Here is a 23,009-nt window from a genome sequence, read left to right as displayed (position 1 = left end):
CTGTATTTATTATTTTGCCAAGAGAATGCTTTGTGCTTATGGATAGTAACTGCCAAAATCATTCCTCATTCCATTTTTCTGTGGTGATCATATTCTTTGGATAGCAGTTATACTATGAAAGTAATTGTATTTTTTGGCACTCTTCAGTAGTTGTTTTCAGGCTGTATATTTTATCAATGCAAATATTTTCTTCTTTTTTTTTTTCCCTCCCTTGATAATGTGGAATTCATTTCACATCCCATTTTTATAAAATGCTTCTTCTTCTTACATAAACTTTCACTATCTGAATTCAATATATGGATTTGAGTATTACCTTACATGAGCCCTGTTCAAAATTTTAGATCAAAAATATTTTCAGACATTTAAATATGATCCTAATAGAATTCTTCTAAGACAAGTTTAGAACTGTTTAATTTATTATTAGACAATTTTAAATTTAAACCGAGATTATAAACATACATTTTGTCTGTACGAATCCTAATTTCATCAGGCTAACTTTGATGAGCTGTGGAGAAAGTATATCACATACTCAGCTGGTGAACAGTTGTTTGGATTGCCTGTCACAGACTATGGAGTTTTGCATAAAGTCAGGTAACTGTGGGAATACAGCTGGCTTAGGTGTTTAAGTATGTTAGAAAGGCTTAGGATACACCAAAAAGAGAAATAATTCAATATGGAAGGTTTCCATTGCCTTAAATAAAATAAAAAAAAATATAAAAAATCAATGATAATTTTAGAGGTCTAATGGTGTGCATATAAAAAAAATGTATTTTTTTATTATGGTAACAGGACCATACCAAATTATTTTAGTACATGTATATACTATATAAAAGAGCAGAACACTATGCCCCAGAAATATATATATAAAAGTAGAAGAGTAAATATAGTATTATGTATTAAGATATGGTACAAATAATGAGTAAGGAAAAGGCAAGGAAAGGTCAGTGTGTCATATATGAAAAATATAACTAGAGTTTTTATGAAAGTCTGAATTTTTTGAGCAGCTGTACAAATCAGAATCAGATTCTGACATTTTTGCACCAACCATTTCAATGGTTTGATGGTGATTCACAGCAGATGAGGATCTGACCCTTTCTGGCTGTTTTTAGATCATTGTTTTTGTTTGGATTCAGAGTGCTTCCAAAGTAAATCGACTAATTGTCCCTATTTGCCATGCTCTGCTTTGCACCACAGAGACAGCTCAGGGTATATAAGCTAGGTTAATTTTGGATAAATGGAAGTTTTATAGGACTAGACTAAAGGAAAATTTTCCCCAAATATGTTTAGTGTGTATATTAGGTCTTTAGCACCAACTGTCTGCTCTTTTTTGTTGATTTTATTCATGAAGTGTTCTTTTCTACATTAAGAAACGTAATGTAATTGATCTACCTGAATTTTTTGTAGTAATATTGAATATGCCATCTATTTAACTATTGAGAGATATCCAAATAGCTGATCAAAATTGTTATTATGATAATTTTTTATTTTCCCCACAGGAAAGAGTTAAGCTTGCTTCAGAAATTGTATGGATTATATGATACTGTAATAAACACTATCAATGGTTATTATGAGATACTGTGGACAGATTTAGACATTGAAAAAATTAATGCTGAACTTCTGGATTTTCAAAACAGGTATGTTCATAATATAATTTATAACTGATGTTAAATGCATTAAGATTTAGATGATTTCAGTAAAGCTTTTTTGATATCTTTAAATACAAAACTTCCATGGATAAGGTTTGTCATAAAGTAATAAGATTCTTCAGGGAAGAGTGGAGTAACACTATACTTGTAGTTAACCAGCTTTTAACCTGCAGTTTTGATAACTGAAGGGCATACGTTCAGTTGAAGAGTCAGTCTCCTTAGCTAAACCAACCAAGAGGTTAGGAGAGCTGAAAGTTTATTTGTAAAAGGTAAGTTCTTCAGTTTTTCAGCCAGGAGATTAGCCCATTGATTTTAAGTTCATTGGTTCTTAGGGTTCAGAAGTATTTTCAGACCTTTTAATTTAACCGTATTTTTAATTTTTTTTTTTAAATTACATACATGAATTTAGGAAGAAATATAATACAGAAGACTAGAACAAAGATTATTTTACAACAGAATAACAGCAGCGAGTGCAATTGCCAGCTCTCCAGCTACCTATTAGAGTCCTGTTATAAGCTTGGCAAAGTCCATCCTGAAACAACTCTAGCTTTCTCGGCACTATCTTTGCACCCCCCATCCTCCTATTAGAACAACATTCTAGAAACTTCCATTATTAATTTCCAAAATAAAGGCATGGCTAATTGATGTACATTTTTATTTGTGCCAGTATTTGGTATTTTAGAGTATATCTATACTACAGTTACAGAGTGGTGCCAGCCTGTTATAGCACCTGTAAATCAATCTTAGATAATGTTAAAGCCTAATTTGTGTTCCAAATTATGTTGTGTTCAAACACCACGGAGTTCCATAAGAGCAATACATTGTATTAGTCTCTGAAATTGACATTTGTTTAGTGTAGTTCAACTAGAAGTGTATAACAGGGCAATTACTTTTGTAACTGCAGTGAAAAGCCTTCAATATAAATAGTTTGTTCTCAGGCCATTAAGTACTTATCCCACCTATTTACCCATTATTTCCTTCCATTCTCCATTTTGTCAATATATCTTACCTCTTGGTCTTACTTTGGCAGTTTTTCATGGCTTATCACACTAACGCATTCTGTAATTGAAAATAGTAGCATAACCTTCCTAAACTAGGGATAGAGGATCTGTAGTACAGAATGCGTGGGGTTTTTTTCGTTATTAGCTTCTAGTACGTGTTGTCAAGGTAGTCTAGTAAATACATGTTTTTCTGAAGGTTAACAGATCTATAAAATACGCCATTATAAGGCATAAAATTGGTAAGTGAAAAATTTTGATATTTTTGAAATTGCACTTTTGACAGAGTTGAAGATTGGGTCATAGATTTGCATTATTTCTGAAATTTTAAGTGGAAAACATTAAACAGAGACTAATAACTTTTCAAGGAAATACGTGCCAAAGAGTATTCTTTCCCAAATTTGAGGTTACATATGCTGACAGGATTTCAGGGATTAAGAGTCTCTCAAAGAAGCAAGACATTGACAGACATCTAATTGGCAGTATCTGGTCTTTGGGTAAAACAGTATCTTCTGGTTCACAAGAATCAGTAAGAATAAGAGGGCTCCCTGCTCTGGACCCTGCAGTGTCGTTCAAAGTCTGCCTCTTTGCTGTGCCAGATTCCTGTCCCAAATCACTGAACCTGACATTAATCTATCAGCTAGCTTCAACTCTCAAGGCAGATTTCTTACAAAATAACCTTAAGTACCTATGAGTTTTGTAAAAGTTAAAACTTCACGGTAGTCCAAACCCACACAAAATACTTTTCCCCCTCGGAGAAGGGCAGGCAGGTATTAAACATTGTTTGACAGCAACCAGGGACATAATCAGCATGACTGTACTGGCAACCACACAGCACTGACATAGTTCTAAACCAGACACAGGCTGCTGTATTGTACTCGCTACAGAAAAGATGAAATTACATCAGTGGGAGGTAGAGACGTAAGTGACAAAGGCTGCAAAACCAAGGGAAATGGGATTCAGGCTTTATTACTTTTTTTGCTAAGGATGTACTTTATCATTTACATTAAGACATTCCTGTGGTGGGTCAACTGCTTAATTCTTAGTGTGTAGGCTCTGTAAAAATGTGTTCAAAGAGGTGAATATTGACTTAAATATTTCGCTGGGGGTTTTTCCATGTTAAAAGTATAAAATTTTCATTTTCTTTTGGAATCGTTTCAAGACTACTAACAGAAGGTAGAGGGAGAAGGTGGTCATATCTTTCCAATTTTCACATCTGTCTGAAGTGTATGTTAGTATGTGCCACGTGTATTACTGGTATCGTAAATTGAAGTAAATATTATATTTGTACAAGGATCACTTATGTGAATTTTAACAATTTGGCTTGGGTTTTTGTCAATAGTATCTGTGATGATAAGCAACACATAAGCTATGTTTTCATGCAAAAAGCAATATTACTGTTTATTTACAAAGAATATATCAATGGTTAAAACTTAAATATTATGTGGTTTTAGTAGGGCATTTGCATTTTTTTCTAAAAAGGTAGACTAATTGACACAAATTGGAATTTTACATAGAAAATGTTGACTTATATAAGCTACTTCATATTTCCTCATCTATTTTTAAAATGTTTAAACGATTCTTATTTTGACAAAAGAGGCATTTACTACTGCATCAATTGAACTCAACTGCAGGTGCTGTAGATTACCTAAAGGACTCAAACACTGGCAAGCATTTTTAGATCTCAAGAAAAAAATTGATGATTTTAGGGAGTCTTGTAATTTGTTGGAAATTATGACCAACAAAGCAATGAAGCAAAGACACTGGAATCGTATTGCTGAAACAACAGGACATCAATTCGATATAAAATCTGATTCATTTTGCCTTCAAAACATCATGGAAGCACCAATTCTTAAACACAAAGATGATATTGAGGTAGGTACATACATCTTTTCCCCCTCCTTGTTTATTTTAAATTGTCAGCAAAAATAATATGGTTGCTTTTAAAATTATCACCTTTTAAAAAAAGTTTTAATTCCTTAAAGTCCCTGACTCTCAATCAGACTATGCTAGTTTAAAATAATTTATATTTTATTTAGAAGTTCTTATCCATATGAACAAAGAGGTAGCAGCTGAAATCTTTGGATTCTTATTTCTAGGTAATCTCTTCACATTCTTGCTGGCCCTATTTTCTATGATTTTCTTAGCCCTTTTTAAACAGGGAAAAAACCCAAAGAATACTTCAAATGATCATGGTCACCTAATTTTTGAACTCTGTAGTTGCTTTAAAAATTTGTAAATAAATCAGAAATTTTTGAGGAAGGGTCCATGTTTATTAATATTTAATATTAATGCTTTTCTAGATCTTTATACATACAACTTCATGAACCACACATCTTCAAAAGAATCCTCACATAACCTTAAAAAACTCTCAATGGAGTTTGCAAGTTTCATAGGGTAAATATGCATGCAAAAGCTAGTCTTATATTCGTAGTTGATTTATATGGAAGCATTCCAAGGTGATCCACTTAATTTTGAATTAAGCTCTGGTTTGAATACAATATTGTACTTGGTCACCTTTCCAACCTAAATTCTGTGATTCTATAAATAGAAATGGGATAAGAGTAAGAGTTCATCTGTTGATGAGCCTACATCACTATCCTAAACCTTGTAAAAAAGACAATTCAGAAATCTTGTTATGCAAAAATAACAAAATATGAAGCCTCAGAAATGGTATATCCATGCATTTCCAAATGTGCATTTTTCAGTTATATATACATGTAATTTGAGTGAGTAAAATTAGTACCGTGATCTCTGCATGTGTGACACATTTCTGTACTATTTTATAAAATTTAATATATTGTTTTAAAATACTCTATTACTAGATGTGTACTATAAGGAAAGATTTTATTCCTGAAGAATGGAGATTTTAAAAAAATGGTTCTTTCTTTGCAGGATATATGTCTATCTGCTACAAAGGAGAAAGATATAGAAGCCAAACTATCTCAAATAGCTGACATTTGGGAAAGCCAAATTCTGAGCTTTTCATCATTCAAAGGGAGAGGAGAGTTACTGTTAAAAGGAACTGAATCATCAGAAATTATAATGTTGATGGAGGACAGTTTAATGATTCTTGACTCTTTACTGACCAATAGGTACTTCTAAGTTGATTGTGTATGGTGTTTTCAGAAACACACTGAGATAGAAACTGTATTATTATTAGGCTAAATCAGTAGTAAATTTGAATGGAATATTATTTTTTAATGAAACAGAATGTTACAACGTCCAATGAAGCAGCTTCCCAGGTGGAAGGCTTTCATGTATCAGTAGCAAACTATTGTCTCAATATATTTGAATGTAATTGAGCTGGTAGAAACTTTCCATGAGATTCTTCTTGCTCTAAGTGAAACAAGTGTTGTTCAGTTGTGGGGGTTTTGTGTTGGTTTTTTTTTTTTACCATTTATTTATTTTATAATCTATCTTATAATAGCTTTATTTAGAATTAAATAATTTCTGCTTCTCATCCTTTTTTAGATACAATACACCATTTAAAAAGGAAATTCAGAGCTGGATTTGTAAGCTTAGCAGCTCTACAGACATAATTGAAAAATGGCTGGTTGTGCAGAATCTCTGGATTTATCTTGAAGCTGTTTTTGTAGGAGGAGATATTGCAAAACAGTTACCCCAGGTAAACTTTAAAATGCTTGCCTATTATTGTGTATTAAAGGGTATCTGTATAATAATCATTATATTATATATATAATAAAAATAATAATTCCAACAGATTATGTTGTGAAAATACTTATGTTTTTGCTATATATAGGAAGAAAAGCTTTTTCAGAATGTTGACAAATCATGGGTAAGAATAATGCAACGAGCTCGTGAAAGCCCAAATGTAATTAACTGCTGTGTCGGGGATGGGACTATGAAGCAGCTTCTCCCTTATTTACATGAACAGTTGGAAGTATGTCAGAAATCACTTGCAGGGTATGAATTGTTTGATTTTTAATGCATTTTTTGTTTCTAAGTAGTTTATATGAAATATTAATAGTATTTCAGTCTTACTTTCACTCTTATGTAGAAAAAAACAAAGAGCTGAAATATTCTAATAAAAATCTTGTTCAATTTTAAAGATACTTAGAGAAGAAAAGACTACTGTTTCCTAGATTCTTTTTTGTTTCTGATCCTGCCCTTCTTGAAATTCTTGGACAAGCAAGTGATTCTCATACAATTCAGGTACAACCTTAGTGATTATTTTTTTTCCCCCTGCTTATAACAAAATGTTAGAATATGGAGAAGCATTTAGTAAGTTAAAATTTAAACATTTTCTTCTTATAAACTTTGCTAGAGGTTTTTTTTTTTGTTTGTTTTGTTTCTTGCTCTGTAGTCTTTAACAAAATATGAAATGGATATCTGTAATTAAAAAAAAAAAATCTTCAGAATTCAGAACCCTAGAATATGGTCCCATCAAGTGATTTGCTGGTGACTCTTCTCACAACTAAACTAACAGAAAGGACCCTGTGACAATTTCCTGCTTTGCATATTTAAAAATTAATCCAACTAGTCTGGGTTGTTCCTAGGGATTGATTGAGATAAGAGCATTGATATTACACAGTAGCTGATCTCTGCTCTGCTAGATCACCTTATGGAAACTGTAAAAAAACCCAACACCCTAGCAAATGGAGATAAAATTGTACACAACCATTTCTGTAATTATTACCTACAGATGGCCAAAAATTCATCTATAGGTTCAGATGAACCTTTGCAGGATAACCTAACTTGACTTTTTTTTTTTTTTCTGTTTTATAATGCTATGTATTTACAATGAATGGTTTCTGAATTATCCTTACAGCCACACCTGCCTTCCATATCTGACAATATAAATGAAGCGGACTTTCACCCAAAGGATTATGATCGCATACTGGCCGTCATATCAAGAGAAGGAGAAAAAATTCCAGTAATTCTCTGATTATTTTTTTTTTCCCAGAAATGTTGTTAATAGATAAATCATTCTATTATTGAACATAAAAGTATGCAATAAATTGTATTATTTTTAATTACAAATGAACAGTGTTGTGTCACAAAACTATAATAAATCTTCATTAAAAATTCCTAGTATGATTTATTGAAATTAAATCAGTAATTGTCTTGAATAGAAATGCAGCAAACATTCTTGAACAGTTTGGTAATTATGTTCTATTTTGTACCTTTTGCTTTTACTAATTTTTCAGTTGGATGCTCCAGTGATTGCAAAAGGACCAGTAGAGCTTTGGCTACAGGATTTATTGCATATGCAGCAGACTTCATTGCATGGCATAATTAGGGCAGCATATTACCAAATTAGTGACTCAGGATATCAGTTGCTGAATTTTCTTAATCAATTCCCAGCACAGGTGAGATTACAGGATGTGGATTTTTCTGTGCAGTCTGGATGGTGTGTGGGGGGAGGTGGGATGTAAAAAGCATATGGGAATGTCTATATGAGGAAGTTTTCATAGAGGAAACAAAGATAAGGATCTACTCAGTAAAAGTCAATCCTTAATGACTGCAATTTTGATATCCTATATATAGCATAACATTTTTCTTGTAATCTACTTTAAAATGACTTTTTTCTTCTCTTGGAGAATATGAAGTAGATCTTATATCTGCTATGATAGATATTGAACCCCTTTCAGATGCAAATAAAATTTTATGCATACAATGATTTCTCTTTCATAGTTTAAGATTGCAAGAACTACAGTTATGATTATTTATCTCCTAATTTACAAGACTTACCTTATAGTTCATATATTTGTCACTCCTGATAATGCAGTCCTAGTAGAAGCCTACCTTGAAGAATTCTAGTTTGCCTACAGACTCAATCATACTGATAATGTATGTTTCACTAACAAGTAATAAATTGTTTCCCATCCTGTACAAATTCTGACTCTCTAATTTTCTAATCTGTACAGTGCCAGGTGTTATTCTTTTAACAGAAATTCTGCAAATACTAAAACTGGCCAATACAATCTTAAAGCTATATTTATGATGTAATTATGTATTATCTCAGCAGTGTTTATTTTTAAAAATCTCTTACTTTTCCTTTAACAGATAAGGACTCTGTCTTGTCTGCATGTCAGACATTTTGAAGTGGCTTTATTACCATCTGCAAAGATCTTCTTTCCCATGTCCTGCTAATCCAAATGTTTTCTGTGCAATTATTTGGGGTGGGGGTTGGGGGTGAACTAGAAAATGGTCTTTGGCACAGAAATCTAAAGTACAGAGAAAGAAAATCTGTGTTATAGGACAGAGAAAGAATTGGGCAAAATACTGACAAATATTTGAAATATTTTCTTCAAACTGCTTTTTTCTTGTCTCTTTTGTTATTAGGTTGAATGAAAGAGTGACATTCAAAGATTTTTATTTTTTTCCTCTGCTAATTGGTCACTCTAAGATAATTTTTTAAATTTTGTTTAGATTCTGATGATGATGGCCTATTGGTTCTAAAATGGGGGGATATTTCCTGCTACAGTCTCTAACCATGAACTCATTACAGGTATAGGGAGTCAGAAATGTAAAAAGAGTGGTTAAGTCAAATTTTTAGGTCTTGGCAGTTTGTGTATATAGAAATGTGGCAAAAAATGGTATTGGTACGTTTGTCATGGATATGCCTGATCATCAAAATGATCTGAGGCAGTAGTTTACACACAACATCCTGTAACTCTAGATATATTTGGAAGCAAAATAACTTGTACTTCAGTGTGCTCTAGGCTGTACTTCAGTTGTGACAGCATGTTTGAAAGATAGCGATCCCTCCCATATTCAGTAGGAATGCACAGGAATTTTTTTTAATGTTCTTCAATTAGCTACAAAATTGGCAATGAGAAATTTTCAGGACTTCTCCCCACACTTCAAGACCTATTTACGTTTGCGATACTGGAGTACACTAAGGGACTGTAAGTGAATCTGAGACTCATCCGTAATCTGTGTGTATCTCACTATGTGACAAATTTTCATAAAAGCTTTTAAATGTTTTCTCAGGAGTTTCCAGTACCACAGCAGAGCCAATTAACTCAGGCACAATATCCTGTTGAGAGAGCATCGTGCCGGATGTAGTGATAATTTGGGAGTCTCTTCACTATAATTTATTGTCCCTGTTACACCTAAGACTTCTATAATAAGGATAGTGTTCAAAAAGTGTTTTGTATTTTTTTTTTCACATATTAAATTTGTAGGTTGGATTACTGGGAATTCAAATATTGTGGACACATGATTCAGAAGAAGCTCTACAGAATGCTAAAGAGGACAGAAAAATCATGCGAATAACCAGTGGGAGATTTCTGGAGATTCTGAATATGTTGATTAAGCAGACCACACGTGATCTTTCCAAGTTTGACAGAGTGAAATTTGAAACGCTTATTACAATTCATGTGCATCAGTGTGATATATTTGATTGTTTGGTAAAGTATATATTTTGATTTCTGGCAAATGCATTTTCTGTCATAATAATTTTTCTTACATGTGGTAGCTACAGTTACATGTGTATGTGTGTGTTTGTAAGACAGATATGTCCATAATCTCAACATAATAAAAATAGCACATAATTGCTTACACTAGAAAAAAACCCATCAGTTCTACCATCTCAATATTTGCTCCATTTTTTTACACTTTTCTTAGAATATTTTAATTTTCCACTTCCTCCTGCAAAACTATTTTGATAGACAAAAATGTTCCAATGTGTCCTTCATTTGAAAAAACTGTTGTATTACTCTTACTTGCATAACTAAACAAGTTGAGTTGGCTGCGGGTCTTGTAGCTTTATTATCATAGATAATTTCCTCATAGGTTGTTACAGAATCTTAGTAGTTGGTACTAGGCTGGACTTTAGCTCCGCCTATTCCAGAGTTAGAGCAATGATGGCAATATCTTCCATATCTATTGGTTTCTTCTTTCTGTCTCCCCTACACCTTCAGAGAGCAGGCTACTGGGATTTCTCTTTCTGGTTCCTAAGGAGAATACATAGAAGACAACAAAAACCCCTACTGAAATCAACAGATAACGCCAATCCTACTTCAGCTTTTTAGATTGTGCTAAATTGTTTATGTTCCATTATTCATTGAGGAATGTCATCCCTCAACACTACATCTCTCACGTATTTTTACTGCTGACACCAGCTTATTAGATCCTACATAATTTGCATTCGATGCATCAGTCAGATCCTTCCTTCATCATGCCTTTTGTCCTAATGTGTTTGGCAGATTCAGCAGTGTTTGCTAATTTCACTTGGAATGTGAGCTGCACTACCAAAGCAGTTTAATATTTATTTAACACAGGTGTTGTAAAAATCAGGTTAAGTGATCAGGAAATTTTTTAATATCAGTTTAGCATACATCTAAACATATGTGATGCTTATATGTATTTCAGTTTACTTGCAGAAGCTTTAGTTACAACTTACTACAGGAACTTTAACCTGAGTAATCACTCATTATTCTCATACAAATAGGCATTTTATCACAGTTATCAAAGACAATAAAAGTTGATGCTCAGTTATACACTTATTTACTTGCTTTTAAGGTAAAAATGCACATTGAATCACCGACTGATTTTGAATGGTTAAAGCAGTCTAGATTCTACTTTAAAGAGGATTTCGATCAAGTTTTGGTATCCATTACAGATGTTGATTTTGTCTACCAAAATGAATTTCTTGGTTGCACTGATCGTCTGGTTATAACACCTCTTACAGCCAGGTTAGAAAAACCAATTATACATAATGAATACTTTTAATAGATGGTACATTCTGAATTAAGTCCTGTGTGGGCTAGGTCATTCATGAAAATCTTCTCATACATTAATTTTTTAATTTGTCTAATATTCACAGTTTTTAACACACTAGAGTAACAAAAGATAAAAGTTTTTGCTTGTATAAGTAAAGTTTAAATGCTGTGTTTTGTGACTTTTACCACTGTGAACCTCCTGCACTCACAGAAATCAATGGAACTGCTTTATGAAGGAGTAATGTTTCAACATAAGAGTTACAGAATCTATCGCATAACTCATTGTTATCTTATATATATTACACATGTATCTTTCATATGATTTAATAAATTAATATGAATTAACATTTATAGGTGCTATATAACTTTGGCGCAGGCTTTGGGAATGAACATGGGAGGAGCTCCAGCAGGACCAGCTGGAACTGGTAAAACAGAAACGACGAAAGACATGGGAAAGGCTCTGGGAAAATATGTAGTTGTCTTTAACTGCTCTGATCAGATGGACTTCAGAGGTCTGGGTAGAATTTTCAAAGGTAAGACTTCTTCATGCAGGATAAGAGAGACCTCCACAGCTGCAGTTAGGGCAGGTTGCTCAGGACCTTGTTGATGTTAGGTTTTGAGTATCTCCAGGGATGGACATTCCACAACACCTCTGAGCCCCTATGCAAGTGTTTGACCATCCTCATAGTACATTTTTTTTATACTTTCATTGACTTGGAATTTCCCACATTGAAACCTCTGTCCATTCTCTCCTCTTCTTCCACTGCACCTCTGAGAAGACCCTGGCCTTCTCAGTGCCTCCTGTTAGCTAGTTGTGAACAGTAATAAGCTTTCCCCTTAGCTTTCTCTTCAGGCTCAACAAATCGTGTTTCCTCAGCCTCTCCCTCTGTGTCGTGTCCTCCAGCCACTGACCATCATGGCAGCTGTCTGTGGGACTCATGCAAGTATATAAATGTCTATTTGTAAGCCCCAAACCAAACACAGTACTCCAGGTGCTATCTCACAAGTGCAGAGTAGAGGCAAGCAATCATTTTCCTCAACCTGCTGGCTACACTCTTGTCCAATCTGCAGCTGGCTTCCTTTGATATAAGGGCATAATTCTGATTCATGCTGAATTAGTTGTTAAGCAGGACACCAGGTCATTTTTTACAAAACTGCTTTGTAGTCAGTCACCACCAAGTCAGTACTGCTGCGTGGAGTTATTCTGTTCCAGATGAAGGTCCTGAAGTTCATAAGGTTTCTGTCAGCTCATTTTTCAAATTTATGGTATTGCATGTACTGAGAAGCAAGGAGTGAAACTACTAATTTTAATTTGTTGTGTTTGGGGTTTTTTTGTTTGTTTGTTTGGGGTTTTTTGTAGCAAGCAAGTAATTATGGCATAAAAGTGCCTAAAGCTGTGGGTTTTAAATGTAATTAGCCCTTTGAAATTAAAGCTATTCATATTTTTAAAAGATCTTGGAGTACATGACAGAATCCCGCTAAAATTACTTAGTCTTCACTGCATAACAATAACATGCCATAAATTAATTGTATAAATTTTTACTTTTAAATAGCTGTCTTCCAGTATGCATGAAAGAAAAGCACTGCATACTGGTACTTTAGTATTATTTGGAAAAGAATGCTGCTACAAATTTTCTCATAAAGTGTTGCTAAAGGTACAACAATTCTCTTGTTACTTTTCCAAACTGAAATTAGGCAACTGTGAAATTATTCCTTCATGAAAATGTTATTGTTATCAATATAGTGTTTCTAGATTTCTCTTCCCATTTCATTTTCTTTCTCTGTTGTCCTCTTTTTTCATTCATAGACAAGTTCACACAGAGCATTGTCCACACTTTCTATGTTGTTATGTCCTATACCATTACATGAAAAACTTGCATTTTAGTGTGGACTTCAAATGGTAGTGCTTAGACATAGAGATATATGCTTGAAGATTAATATTTTCTACCTTGTGAGATTCAGTTTTATTTAAACCTCTAGCTAGTGAAAAAATAATCATAATTTTAGCCTTTATGATTTATAAGAGGGAAGTAAAAGGTATTGTGAAGGCTGAAAGACCCAAATGAAAATAAAAAGTGATTTTTTTTGTTGTAACATTTGGGGCCAGTATTTTGTACTCTGCACGTATTTTTATTTTTTTAGACTAACAGCTTTTTGTAAATAATTGAATTGTCATTTTAAAATAAAATAGTACAATCACAGGAAGATCTGGACAAAAGATCTGCCAAATGCCCCAAGACATCCACAGATTTTTTCTGATTCACTTTTAAGCAATTTGTATACATCAGCAAGTATTGATTCAGATTGATATTGAAATAGTCAGTTAGGTTGGGGGAAGATAGGCCTTGGCCACAGGGCAATAAATAAAAATAATCTTATTTAATTATTTGAGGCAAAAGTAATCTAATTCAGATATCTCAAATATGCATGAAGAACAACAGATAATGAATTTTTCTGTCCTTGTTTTAGGTCTTGCACAGTCTGGATCTTGGGGATGTTTTGATGAATTCAACCGAATTGAGTTGCCTGTCTTGTCAGTAGCAGCACAACAAATCCACATTATTTTAGCAGCAAGAAAAGAAAGGAAAAGGCAGTTCATTTTTTCTGATGGAGACTGTGTAGATTTAAATCCTGAGTTTGGCGTTTTCCTAACAATGGTAAATCTAGTAATAATTCTAGAGAAGTGACAAATTATGCTATTAATTAAACAGTTAAATGGCAAGGTGAAAATAACTGATTTTATTAAGTGATGCTGTTGCTATAGAATTAGACTGAACTACTGGAACACATAAATAATCTGAATATTCATGAATTGCACGTCTTCATTTTTACTTTAAGATTATTGAAAAGGTTCATGACTATGTCCCTTTATTACTGTATTGCAATTCATTGAGTAAGAGTTTGACCAAACCTTGAGAATTCTCTGTGCTCACTAAGAGAACTGAAACACTAATATACTTTAATTACTACGTTAGCTTGAAATGCCTTGACAGTATTAGTGAAGAAGATACTGTAGGAAAAACAAAAGAACATTCACTTCCAGCAGGAGATACAGGAAAGATATTTTTCAGTGACATATTTCATATCTAATGGGTGCTTTACATGGATTTATGAAAAGAATTCTTTAAGCCGATTTACAGCAGACATGCATGATTCTGGAATAAACCACCCTCCTTGTATTGTGGTGACAACAGGTCTTTTCAAAACCCGTGCAAAAAAAGTTATCAGATCCTTTGATTGGTGGTTACAGGATGTGTCTAAACTGGTAACTACAATGCTGCATGTCCACGTTTGTTCTTCTGTGGCAAAAGGGGCACATTCTGTTCTGTGCATCAATACTGGAATCAGTGCAGGCATTATGACAAAACCATGTTTCTTATATCATGAAGTTTTTATGGGTATTATGAGATACATTGTTCCCTGTCTTATAATGATTATTTGTTAAAAAGAACTGCAGCATATATAGATCAAAGTTAGGTCCCACAGCTGAATGGATAATCTGCGCAAAAAAGATATGCAAGGTAACACCTATAATTTTACACGAGTTACCATTACCCAAAGGAGAAACACAAACTCCTGGATTTAGAATATTAACTTTCTGAGCATGCTGCCTTGTTCCCATAGGGTTCCTGAGGCTTCATAGCACTAGTTCCTGTAATCTCATGGGCAGGGAATTTTATAGTGTGTGTTTCCTAATGCCAAGGCAGAAGGCAGTCCAAGATGACTTTATGGGAAATTAAAATCTTCATCGGCATGTTTGAGTGCAGAGTAGTAGCAGAGGAGGTCATAAATATATTTTGAGTGCTTCTCATTTTGTAAATGTCACCTGTGTGATGTCAGAGTTATCCCTCATGTTGGCAACAAGTTTCTGGAAATCTTCAATTAGTCAGACTTTCTTGGGCATTAAAATTTTATTTCATATGATTTTGATGTAAAGTTTTATGTTTAAATTTTGTTGACTCTTATTTTTACTGTGTCATTGCAACATATTTTTGGGTGTTCTTCAGCCATTATTAAAACCAGTTCTGTTAATAAAAGGGAATTACAATTTCTTACTATGATTCTTACTTCAGCGGCTAGGATTCACTCATAAACTATTGAACATTCAGTGAGATTTTGTACTTTAAGGCTAGCCTTTCAGGCACAAGAAATAGAGAAGGGCATCCTAATTTTCTTCACCACAGGCTGCTTGTTATCTCTCTTTTTTTAAAAAAATAATATTATTTTGGGTCTTGCTAGACACTGGATTTTTAATATGTTAAAACCCCTCCCTATTCTGCAATATAATAATGAAAACTTTGTTCACATTGGGAATACACTAAAAGAAATCCACCAACTAGATTGTATTCCATGAAATCTTAACTTTCTGATTTTTGGCTTGTTATGATAAAAAAAATTAGCTATTAGTCTGGTAATTATGCAATGGTTACTAATTCTTAGTTATGGTTGATGGGTTTTCTTTACATTTTAATCATAAGTAGACAAGAGTTCTAACTCTGAACAGATCTAGGTATTTATGCATAAATCTGTCGAACAATAAAAAGTATGTTATTTTGACTGTTATAAATAATAATGCATTATGTTTTCTTATATAGAATCCTGGATATGCTGGACGTCAAGAACTACCAGAAAATCTCAAAATTCAGTTTAGAACTGTTGCAATGATGGTTCCAGATAAACAGGTACAGTTTCTGAATGAATTAAAAGAAAAGTATTTTACTTTGCTTACCAATCTTTAGAAAAACTAATGGAATTTCTAAAAAAATTGTATTTCAGATAATTATAAGAGTTAAGCTTGCAAGTTACGGATTTAGTCATAATGTGATCTTGTCTCAGAAGTTCTTTGTTCTTTATAAACTTTGTGAGGAGCAGCTCTCTAAGCAGGTAGTGTTATGTATTCCCTTCCTCTTTGTCTTTATATTTACGCAATACAACCCCTTAGGTTTTGGGTTTGCAGATTGTTTTTGAAGTATCACTTTTATGCTTTTTACAAAATATTGAAGTAGCTTAGATATAATTCAAACAAGTATTTGTCTAAAATTTTTGAACAAATATCCGTGTTAATTCACATATATGTAGTCACATACATGCATTTGTCTGTTAAACAATGATAGTTTGTAGTTGCAAGTGCATGAGGCTCTCTACCTGAACATGGCAGCCAAGTGAAAATTGAGCTGGTGATGTAAGAATTATCCAGGGCTGGAGAAAGTAGTTGGAAGTTGGAAACCACAGGGGTAACATCTTAAGTTTGATTTAAGTTGCCCTTCTTCCCATAGCACTGCTTTGATCTGAAGTCTTGACTTTAAACTGCCTTATTTGGTAAGACCCAACCTGGAATGAAACTGTTATTTTTTTAGAATCCTGCTATACAGAGCTACAAAATAATTGCTATATGGCATTATAAATGTTCAAGTAAATTAAATTTAAATTAGAAAAGAAAAAAACCTCCTCCCCCTTTCCTGAAAATGAGCTGTTTATTCTTCATTTATTATAATAGAATAATTCCTAAACAACACCAACAATTCCTATTTTAGCTACCTTTTCCAGGCAGGCCAACTTTACTATACAATATGCAAATAAGGTTTGATGTACTTATGAAATAAATCTGGAGAACTTGTCACTGATGCATAAGCCTTTTCCCACTCTTTAGGTACATTATGATTTTGGTCTGAGGAATATCCTTTCAGTACTGAGGACTCTTGGATCTCAGAAGAGGGCCAGGCCAAATGAAAGTGAATCAAGCATTGTTATGAGAGGGATAAGAGATATGAATCTTTCTAAGCTGGTAAGAATCTAATTTTAGCACCACGTAGAGGCAAGTCTACTAGTTATTTCATGGGGTTTTGTAGAAGATTATGAAAAAACTCAAACATCCTTTTCTTTAAAATTGAAACATAATAATCATCATGTTATCATTAAATAGCAATGAGAGTTTATTAGACTTGCAAACAGTGCTCAAGGTGAAAAGGTTCAAGTAGGTTAATAGTGGCCTACTGTACTGACTTGTGCACAGACTGATTACTGTACTGTAAGTAATCTGAACAATTTGAGTGTCCACTAAATTAAACTTTTAAAGGTTTCTTTCCAGACAGGATGTTCTTTCCAATATATGCTGCAAGTGTTTTACAAATAGATTTAAAAAATAGATTCCAGTGTCTACTCTGTGGGAAATTTCTTTCAGTTTTGAATTTATTTCTCACATGGCATATGGATGACATTTTAAAAATGCTGTTTTTGTAGTGAGCTGTCCTGTTTGCTGGTTGTGTTTATGAACATAAGTGCCTGTATTTAGAATATATATTCTTAATTTTTGCTATTTTAAAATAGAGATTAATTTTTATTTGAGGACATCCTTTGGATAACCATGCTTTAAGTACTTAGTAACTTTTTTTTGGTTTCAGATAGATGAAGATGAGCCTTTGTTTCTCAGTCTTATCAATGATCTCTTTCCGGGGTTACAGTTGGATGGCAGTACTTACACTGAGCTTCAGGCTGCAGTAGCTAATCAGGTTGAAGAGGCAGGATTGATTAACCATCCATCATGGAATCTTAAGCTTGTTCAGGTAAAACATTTTTTTCTAAAACGTTTTTAACAAATAGGAGTCAGAACACCATGTTAGTAGTTAAACCATTGTCTCACTCAATGACCTGTGCTTCTAATATGGGAAAAATCAAAGGTTGTGTGTACACCACACTAAGGAAGACCAATCCAAGGGACTTGTGGATTTATTTCTTTAAATTATGCAGAAGAAGAAGAAAAAAAAAAGTTAAAACATGCTATTAACTTAGTCTTTCCAGATATGGTAGTGCATCTAAGTTATCTGAATGAAGCAGCAAGGCACCTACGTGGATCTCTAACGTGAGTTTCATAGCCTAGAGTAGGGATAGTAGGGCATAAGAAAGATTGGGAGGCATTTTGAAGGCCAAAGCTGTAAATAGAGTGAGAAGAAACATAGCCAGGGCACAACTCCTGCTGAGTAGGAGGAGAGAGCTAAAAGACTTTTATAAGGGCAAAGAAAAATGTAAGAGGTATGTATTTCTGACTTAAATATGTTTCTGTAATGGAGAAGAGTCTTCATCATGAGTTTGAGTGGACATTGCAATAAACAAAGTTTTTTTTCATGTGAGTTTTGAGAACCTATACACTGATCAGGTAATGATCCAGCTTACCTGTACTAAATTGAAAGAGTTAAAGTATAAGGACGCATACACCATATATGTCTTAGCATATGCTGTGACAAACTTATGGAAACCTATAACAAGGTTAAGCATGACAAGTGAACATACATGTAGGTAATATGAAAGAACCAAAAATAGTGTCAGTTACAGGAGTGACACTGTCATGCACAGGGAACTGTTTCTCTCAAGGACATGCATGACTGAGAGATTAAAGCTATAAAGAGATTTAGAGGCTTTCTGGACTACAAAGGATGTAAACAAGCCCAGCTGCTGTAAATTTGTATCCGTAATGTTCAAGGCAAGTATCCTTCTGAAGTGCATTAACCAACCTCAATATTGTAGAAAGATCTCACCCAGGTGGATTTATGTATCCCTTTGTTATCTGCATGTAAAAGTTTTAGTAAAAACGAGTAAGAAAATACATGGAACCTGAGTGAGAGACTGTAGCAAAAAGTTGTTGCAAACAACGTTGTTTACATAAAGCAAAAAGTTGCTTATTTTTGACATGAAAAACACTTGGTTATTGGCACTTGAGGGATACTGAAATAGACCTTGTGCACTGGCAGTTTGCTAGGAGCGTAGTGTGTTTTTTTTTACCTTATGTTGCAAGCTTTTTAGACCTGGGGTGTGTTCTGATTGTAAAGCAAAAAAGAAAAAATGGTTAAGGTGTTGCAAGAAATTCTTTTGATTTCAGCATATTTGTAAAACATTATGTTTAGTAAACTAATGATTTGATGACTGAACTGTAATTTGGGTTTATGATAATTTGTGTTTAGTGTGGGATCATCTTTATGATGTGTTGTTGATTAATGAATATGTATTTATTTAATTTGAAGGAAAAAAGATGCTTAAATGGCTTTCTGGACATGTACTCTGACATAACATTTAAATGGCTGACAGCTGTATTTCTGACATGCAATCATGTTTGAAACTAACTGAATTTATTATTAAAGACAGTTAACTCATGTTCTGATGAGCTTTATGCCAACACATTTCCCTATACACAACCTTCTTAAAAAAAAAACAAACATTCAAATGCAGCAGACTAACAACTCAAGAAAAAAAGATCAGACAGTCATTAACAACTGTAAATTGACAAGCTGGAAAGGTAACTAGAGCATTGTTGCTCTTTTGTCTTTTTGTTCTATTCTTTTTTGAGAACACACTTTAATTATTGGTGATAATGATGCTATTAAACATTATGGGTTTGTTGGTTTCGTGTGTTCTCTGATTCCTTGTTTTTTTCTACATGCAGGCAACAAGGTGTGAACGCTTTTTCTTGTAATACCATGCTTTAAAGAAGGATCAGCTTTACTTTATTGGCTGTATTACTCATTGAGATTAAGCTTATAGCCTTAATTAGTGAAATGTATTTTTTTTTAATTTCATTAATTGATCAAATTGATTTTGGTTTGTAAAATTTGTCAGCTAAAGAGGAACTATGTTTTCTTCAAATATTCATATTTTACTTATGCTTACTTTTTGAATAATTGTTAAACACTGTTAATGGTTAAGACTAATAACCTTTACCACTTCCAGTGGCTGAAATCTATATTGCTTTAGACTAATTTATTTGTCATTTTCCTGGTTGCCAAGCTAAGAGTACAGCTACAATAACTGACACTTAAGAACATTTTACCCTGTCGAAATATGTTTGCATTTTCTTGAAACACAGCCTCAGAATAGACACTTTCTGAAACTACAGGCCTTGAAGTCCTAGGAGTGTTTCTTGGCTGTAGAGTCATAAATTAGAAACTACATCATTGGCTCTTACAAACTAAGTATCTTAAAAGAAACTAGATGTAAACCAAGAAAAGCAATCTGACCTTTGTGCTTATTACCAGGTGTCTGAAATTTCCAAACTTGTCTACCTTAAAAAGAAAAAAACCCCAAAAAACCCCAACAAAACCAACAAAAAAGCCCTGCCACATGATTTTTTGAATGAGAGCAAAAGATACAGTGCATTACAGTATTCTAAAAAGTGCGATATTCTTCCTTATGTTACTTCACAGCAACTAAAATATCATGTCTCTGTCATCAAAGCAGAGTTATATTTATGGCTCTGCTCAGACTCCACCTAATTTACAGAAGGTTTTGCTCCGCATTCTGCAGGCTGGATCCATATTGTCCTTCACATAGCTTCACACTAATGGCCAGCATAATTTTTACACGGCAGAAAACATTTTTGGCCATCCTGCTTAAAGTCATGTTCACCATTTTATTCATGGCTTAATATTTCAATATTTAATATTCAATATTTCAATACTTAACAAATTCCATCTTCCACTGGGACTAAGAAGTTTGAAATTGTCAAGTTCATGGTGGATTTGATCTTAGTGTAGATTTGTGGTGCCTGTAGATCTTCCTGGACTGATACAAGCCTTTATTCAGCTTGCAGCAGCAGCTATATATGCTTCTCCTTACAACATTCTGTCATCCAGGAGGACTACCACTTATTGGTTCCTTTCGGTTGCTCCAAAAGGAGATAGTTGTGTAGGCAGACTGCCACTTCCATAGCAAGCCTATAGCTAATAGTAAAAGAAAAACAGAAAATTCAATAAAGAACTCTCCTGAACCTAAACCCATCTGCAATCCTGGAGGAAGTGTGGTCCCTGTGTTTATTTTATATACTCTGGTGTTTTAGTACTGTGGTGATTAGCCATTCCTTTGTTGCCTTAATATTTTGGTAACCATTCATTTTTTCCATTGGAATAATGCAGAAAATCCTTTTTAAAATCTGGTAAATTTATTTTCAGTTTCTTTGAAAAATTTAGGCAAGATTTAGCTGTGTAAACTGTTTTATAGTAAACCTGCTTGGTGCTTAGAAGATCAGGATGTGAAGGTATGTACTATTCCACAAAATACTGGAAATCAGGAAACAAATGCTGATTTCAGTTCTGAGCATATAATTTGTATGTCTAATCCATTTATAATCACTATCAAATGTATTAAAAGCAAGCAAAAATCTTCCCAAAACATTTATTTCTTAAAATATTCTGATTTTTTAATAGTTGTATGAAACTTCTCTAGTACGTCATGGGTTGATGACACTTGGACCTAGTGGATCTGGAAAAACAATGGTCATAAGTATATTAATGAGAGCACTGACAGAATGTGGCCAACCTCATAGGGAACTGCGTATGAACCCTAAAGCTATTACTGCTTCTCAGTTGTTTGGAAAACTAGATGCTGCAACTAATGATTGGACAGATGGAATCTTTTCTGCACTGTGGAGAAAAACACTGAAAGTTAAAAAGGGTATGTAAATACTTTCTTTACAGTATCGTAAACATACCTCTTGAATGATATGTTGAAAAAAGCATCTTGAATTTGCAAATGTAGTGAAGTTCCCCCTTGAGAGAGCATGGATGAGGTTACAGTTCAATCCTCAAGAAAAGGCAACAGTTTAAAAATTTATTATTTCAGTAGTACATCATTAAAAAATTTGTTCATTTCCTAGTACTTCAGTTCTACAGTAAAGATGTGTTTTTTGGAAGCTGTTGAAGTATAATTTGGATTTACTTGTACTAATTGCACTAGTTTTAAGATAGTGGGTTTTTTCCCATGGTTTTTCATACATTGATTACCCATGTATATATTTCAGTATTTTAGGATTGGGATACTGAAATTCATTTTCACAGTGATTCATTTGTATCTGAAAAAGAACATTTATATTAAAGAACAGGAATTATTGTAGGGAACATTCCTAGAAGGAGGTTCTTTTTTAAAGAAAGTTGAATTTTCTCTATTGGGAAACTTCTATATTTAAAACAAAGCCAGAATTGTAAAATTTGATAGCCAAAATTTAGGCATTTTCATCTATATTTATGTTTCAAAACAACAGAAAAGCAGCTAGATTTTCAGAGTTGATGAGTGATGATAGTTTTCATTAACTTAACTACCATCCTGTTATGTGAATATTCAGTGGCTTTTGTTTAGTGGCCCAAAGAACCTTTATTTTAGCAATAAAATGCTGAATTCCCCATTCACCCTGTGCTGTTAAGGAGGATGGGATGCAGGGAGGAAGGAGGAATTAGATTAGGTTGGGGAGGAAGAAGCTGAGTCTGGAAAAAGAAATGAGGTGGGGGAAAAGTGGTTTAGTTTTTTGTGTTTGTTTCTCGTCATCGAAGTCTATGTTAATTTGCAATAAATTAATTTTCCCTGAGTCTGTTTTGCCTGTGACAGTAATTGATAAGTGATCTGTCTTTACCTCAACTCACAAGCATTTTCACCTTATTTCCTCCCTCTGTCCTGTTGAGGAGGGGGAGGGAAAGAGTGGTGCAGTGTCTGTGAGGCAGCCATCCAAGGTAATCTCACCAAAGATGTCCAACATTATAAAGATATACTTGTGCCCTCATTTGCTGCTAATTGTTTCAAAAATAGTTACTCAAGTATGCAGTTTCTACAGTAATAAGCATCCATGGAGATGGCAGAAACTACAATAAATAAAATACATTTTTATATGTTATTTAAGTTTTAGACCATCTTTTGTA

The 23,009-nt window shown here is 33.6% G+C and overlaps 1 protein-coding gene across 1 annotated transcript in view; it reads left to right on the top strand.

The window, feature by feature from the left end:
• The window catches only part of DNAH8 (dynein axonemal heavy chain 8), a 141,792-nt gene that overhangs the window by 48,451 nt on the left and 70,332 nt on the right, over window positions 1-23,009 (top strand). Inside the window, 18 exon segments of the mRNA XM_056357561.1 lie at window positions 491-591; window positions 1,497-1,634; window positions 4,279-4,519; window positions 5,540-5,739; window positions 6,119-6,272; window positions 6,408-6,571; window positions 6,718-6,820; window positions 7,437-7,541; window positions 7,816-7,977; window positions 9,799-10,023; window positions 11,138-11,310; window positions 11,692-11,870; window positions 13,807-13,994; window positions 15,933-16,019; window positions 16,114-16,221; window positions 16,988-17,122; window positions 17,739-17,900; window positions 21,528-21,774. Of these exon segments, the coding sequence (XP_056213536.1) occupies window positions 491-591; window positions 1,497-1,634; window positions 4,279-4,519; window positions 5,540-5,739; window positions 6,119-6,272; window positions 6,408-6,571; window positions 6,718-6,820; window positions 7,437-7,541; window positions 7,816-7,977; window positions 9,799-10,023; window positions 11,138-11,310; window positions 11,692-11,870; window positions 13,807-13,994; window positions 15,933-16,019; window positions 16,114-16,221; window positions 16,988-17,122; window positions 17,739-17,900; window positions 21,528-21,774 (2,872 nt within the window).

The sequence above is a fragment of the Falco biarmicus genome, chromosome 12 (assembly GCF_023638135.1).
Source record: "Falco biarmicus isolate bFalBia1 chromosome 12, bFalBia1.pri, whole genome shotgun sequence".
NCBI lineage: Eukaryota > Metazoa > Chordata > Aves > Falconiformes > Falconidae > Falco > Falco biarmicus.
Note: the sequence above shows the minus strand (reverse complement) of the source record. Positions and strands in the feature narration are given on the sequence as shown.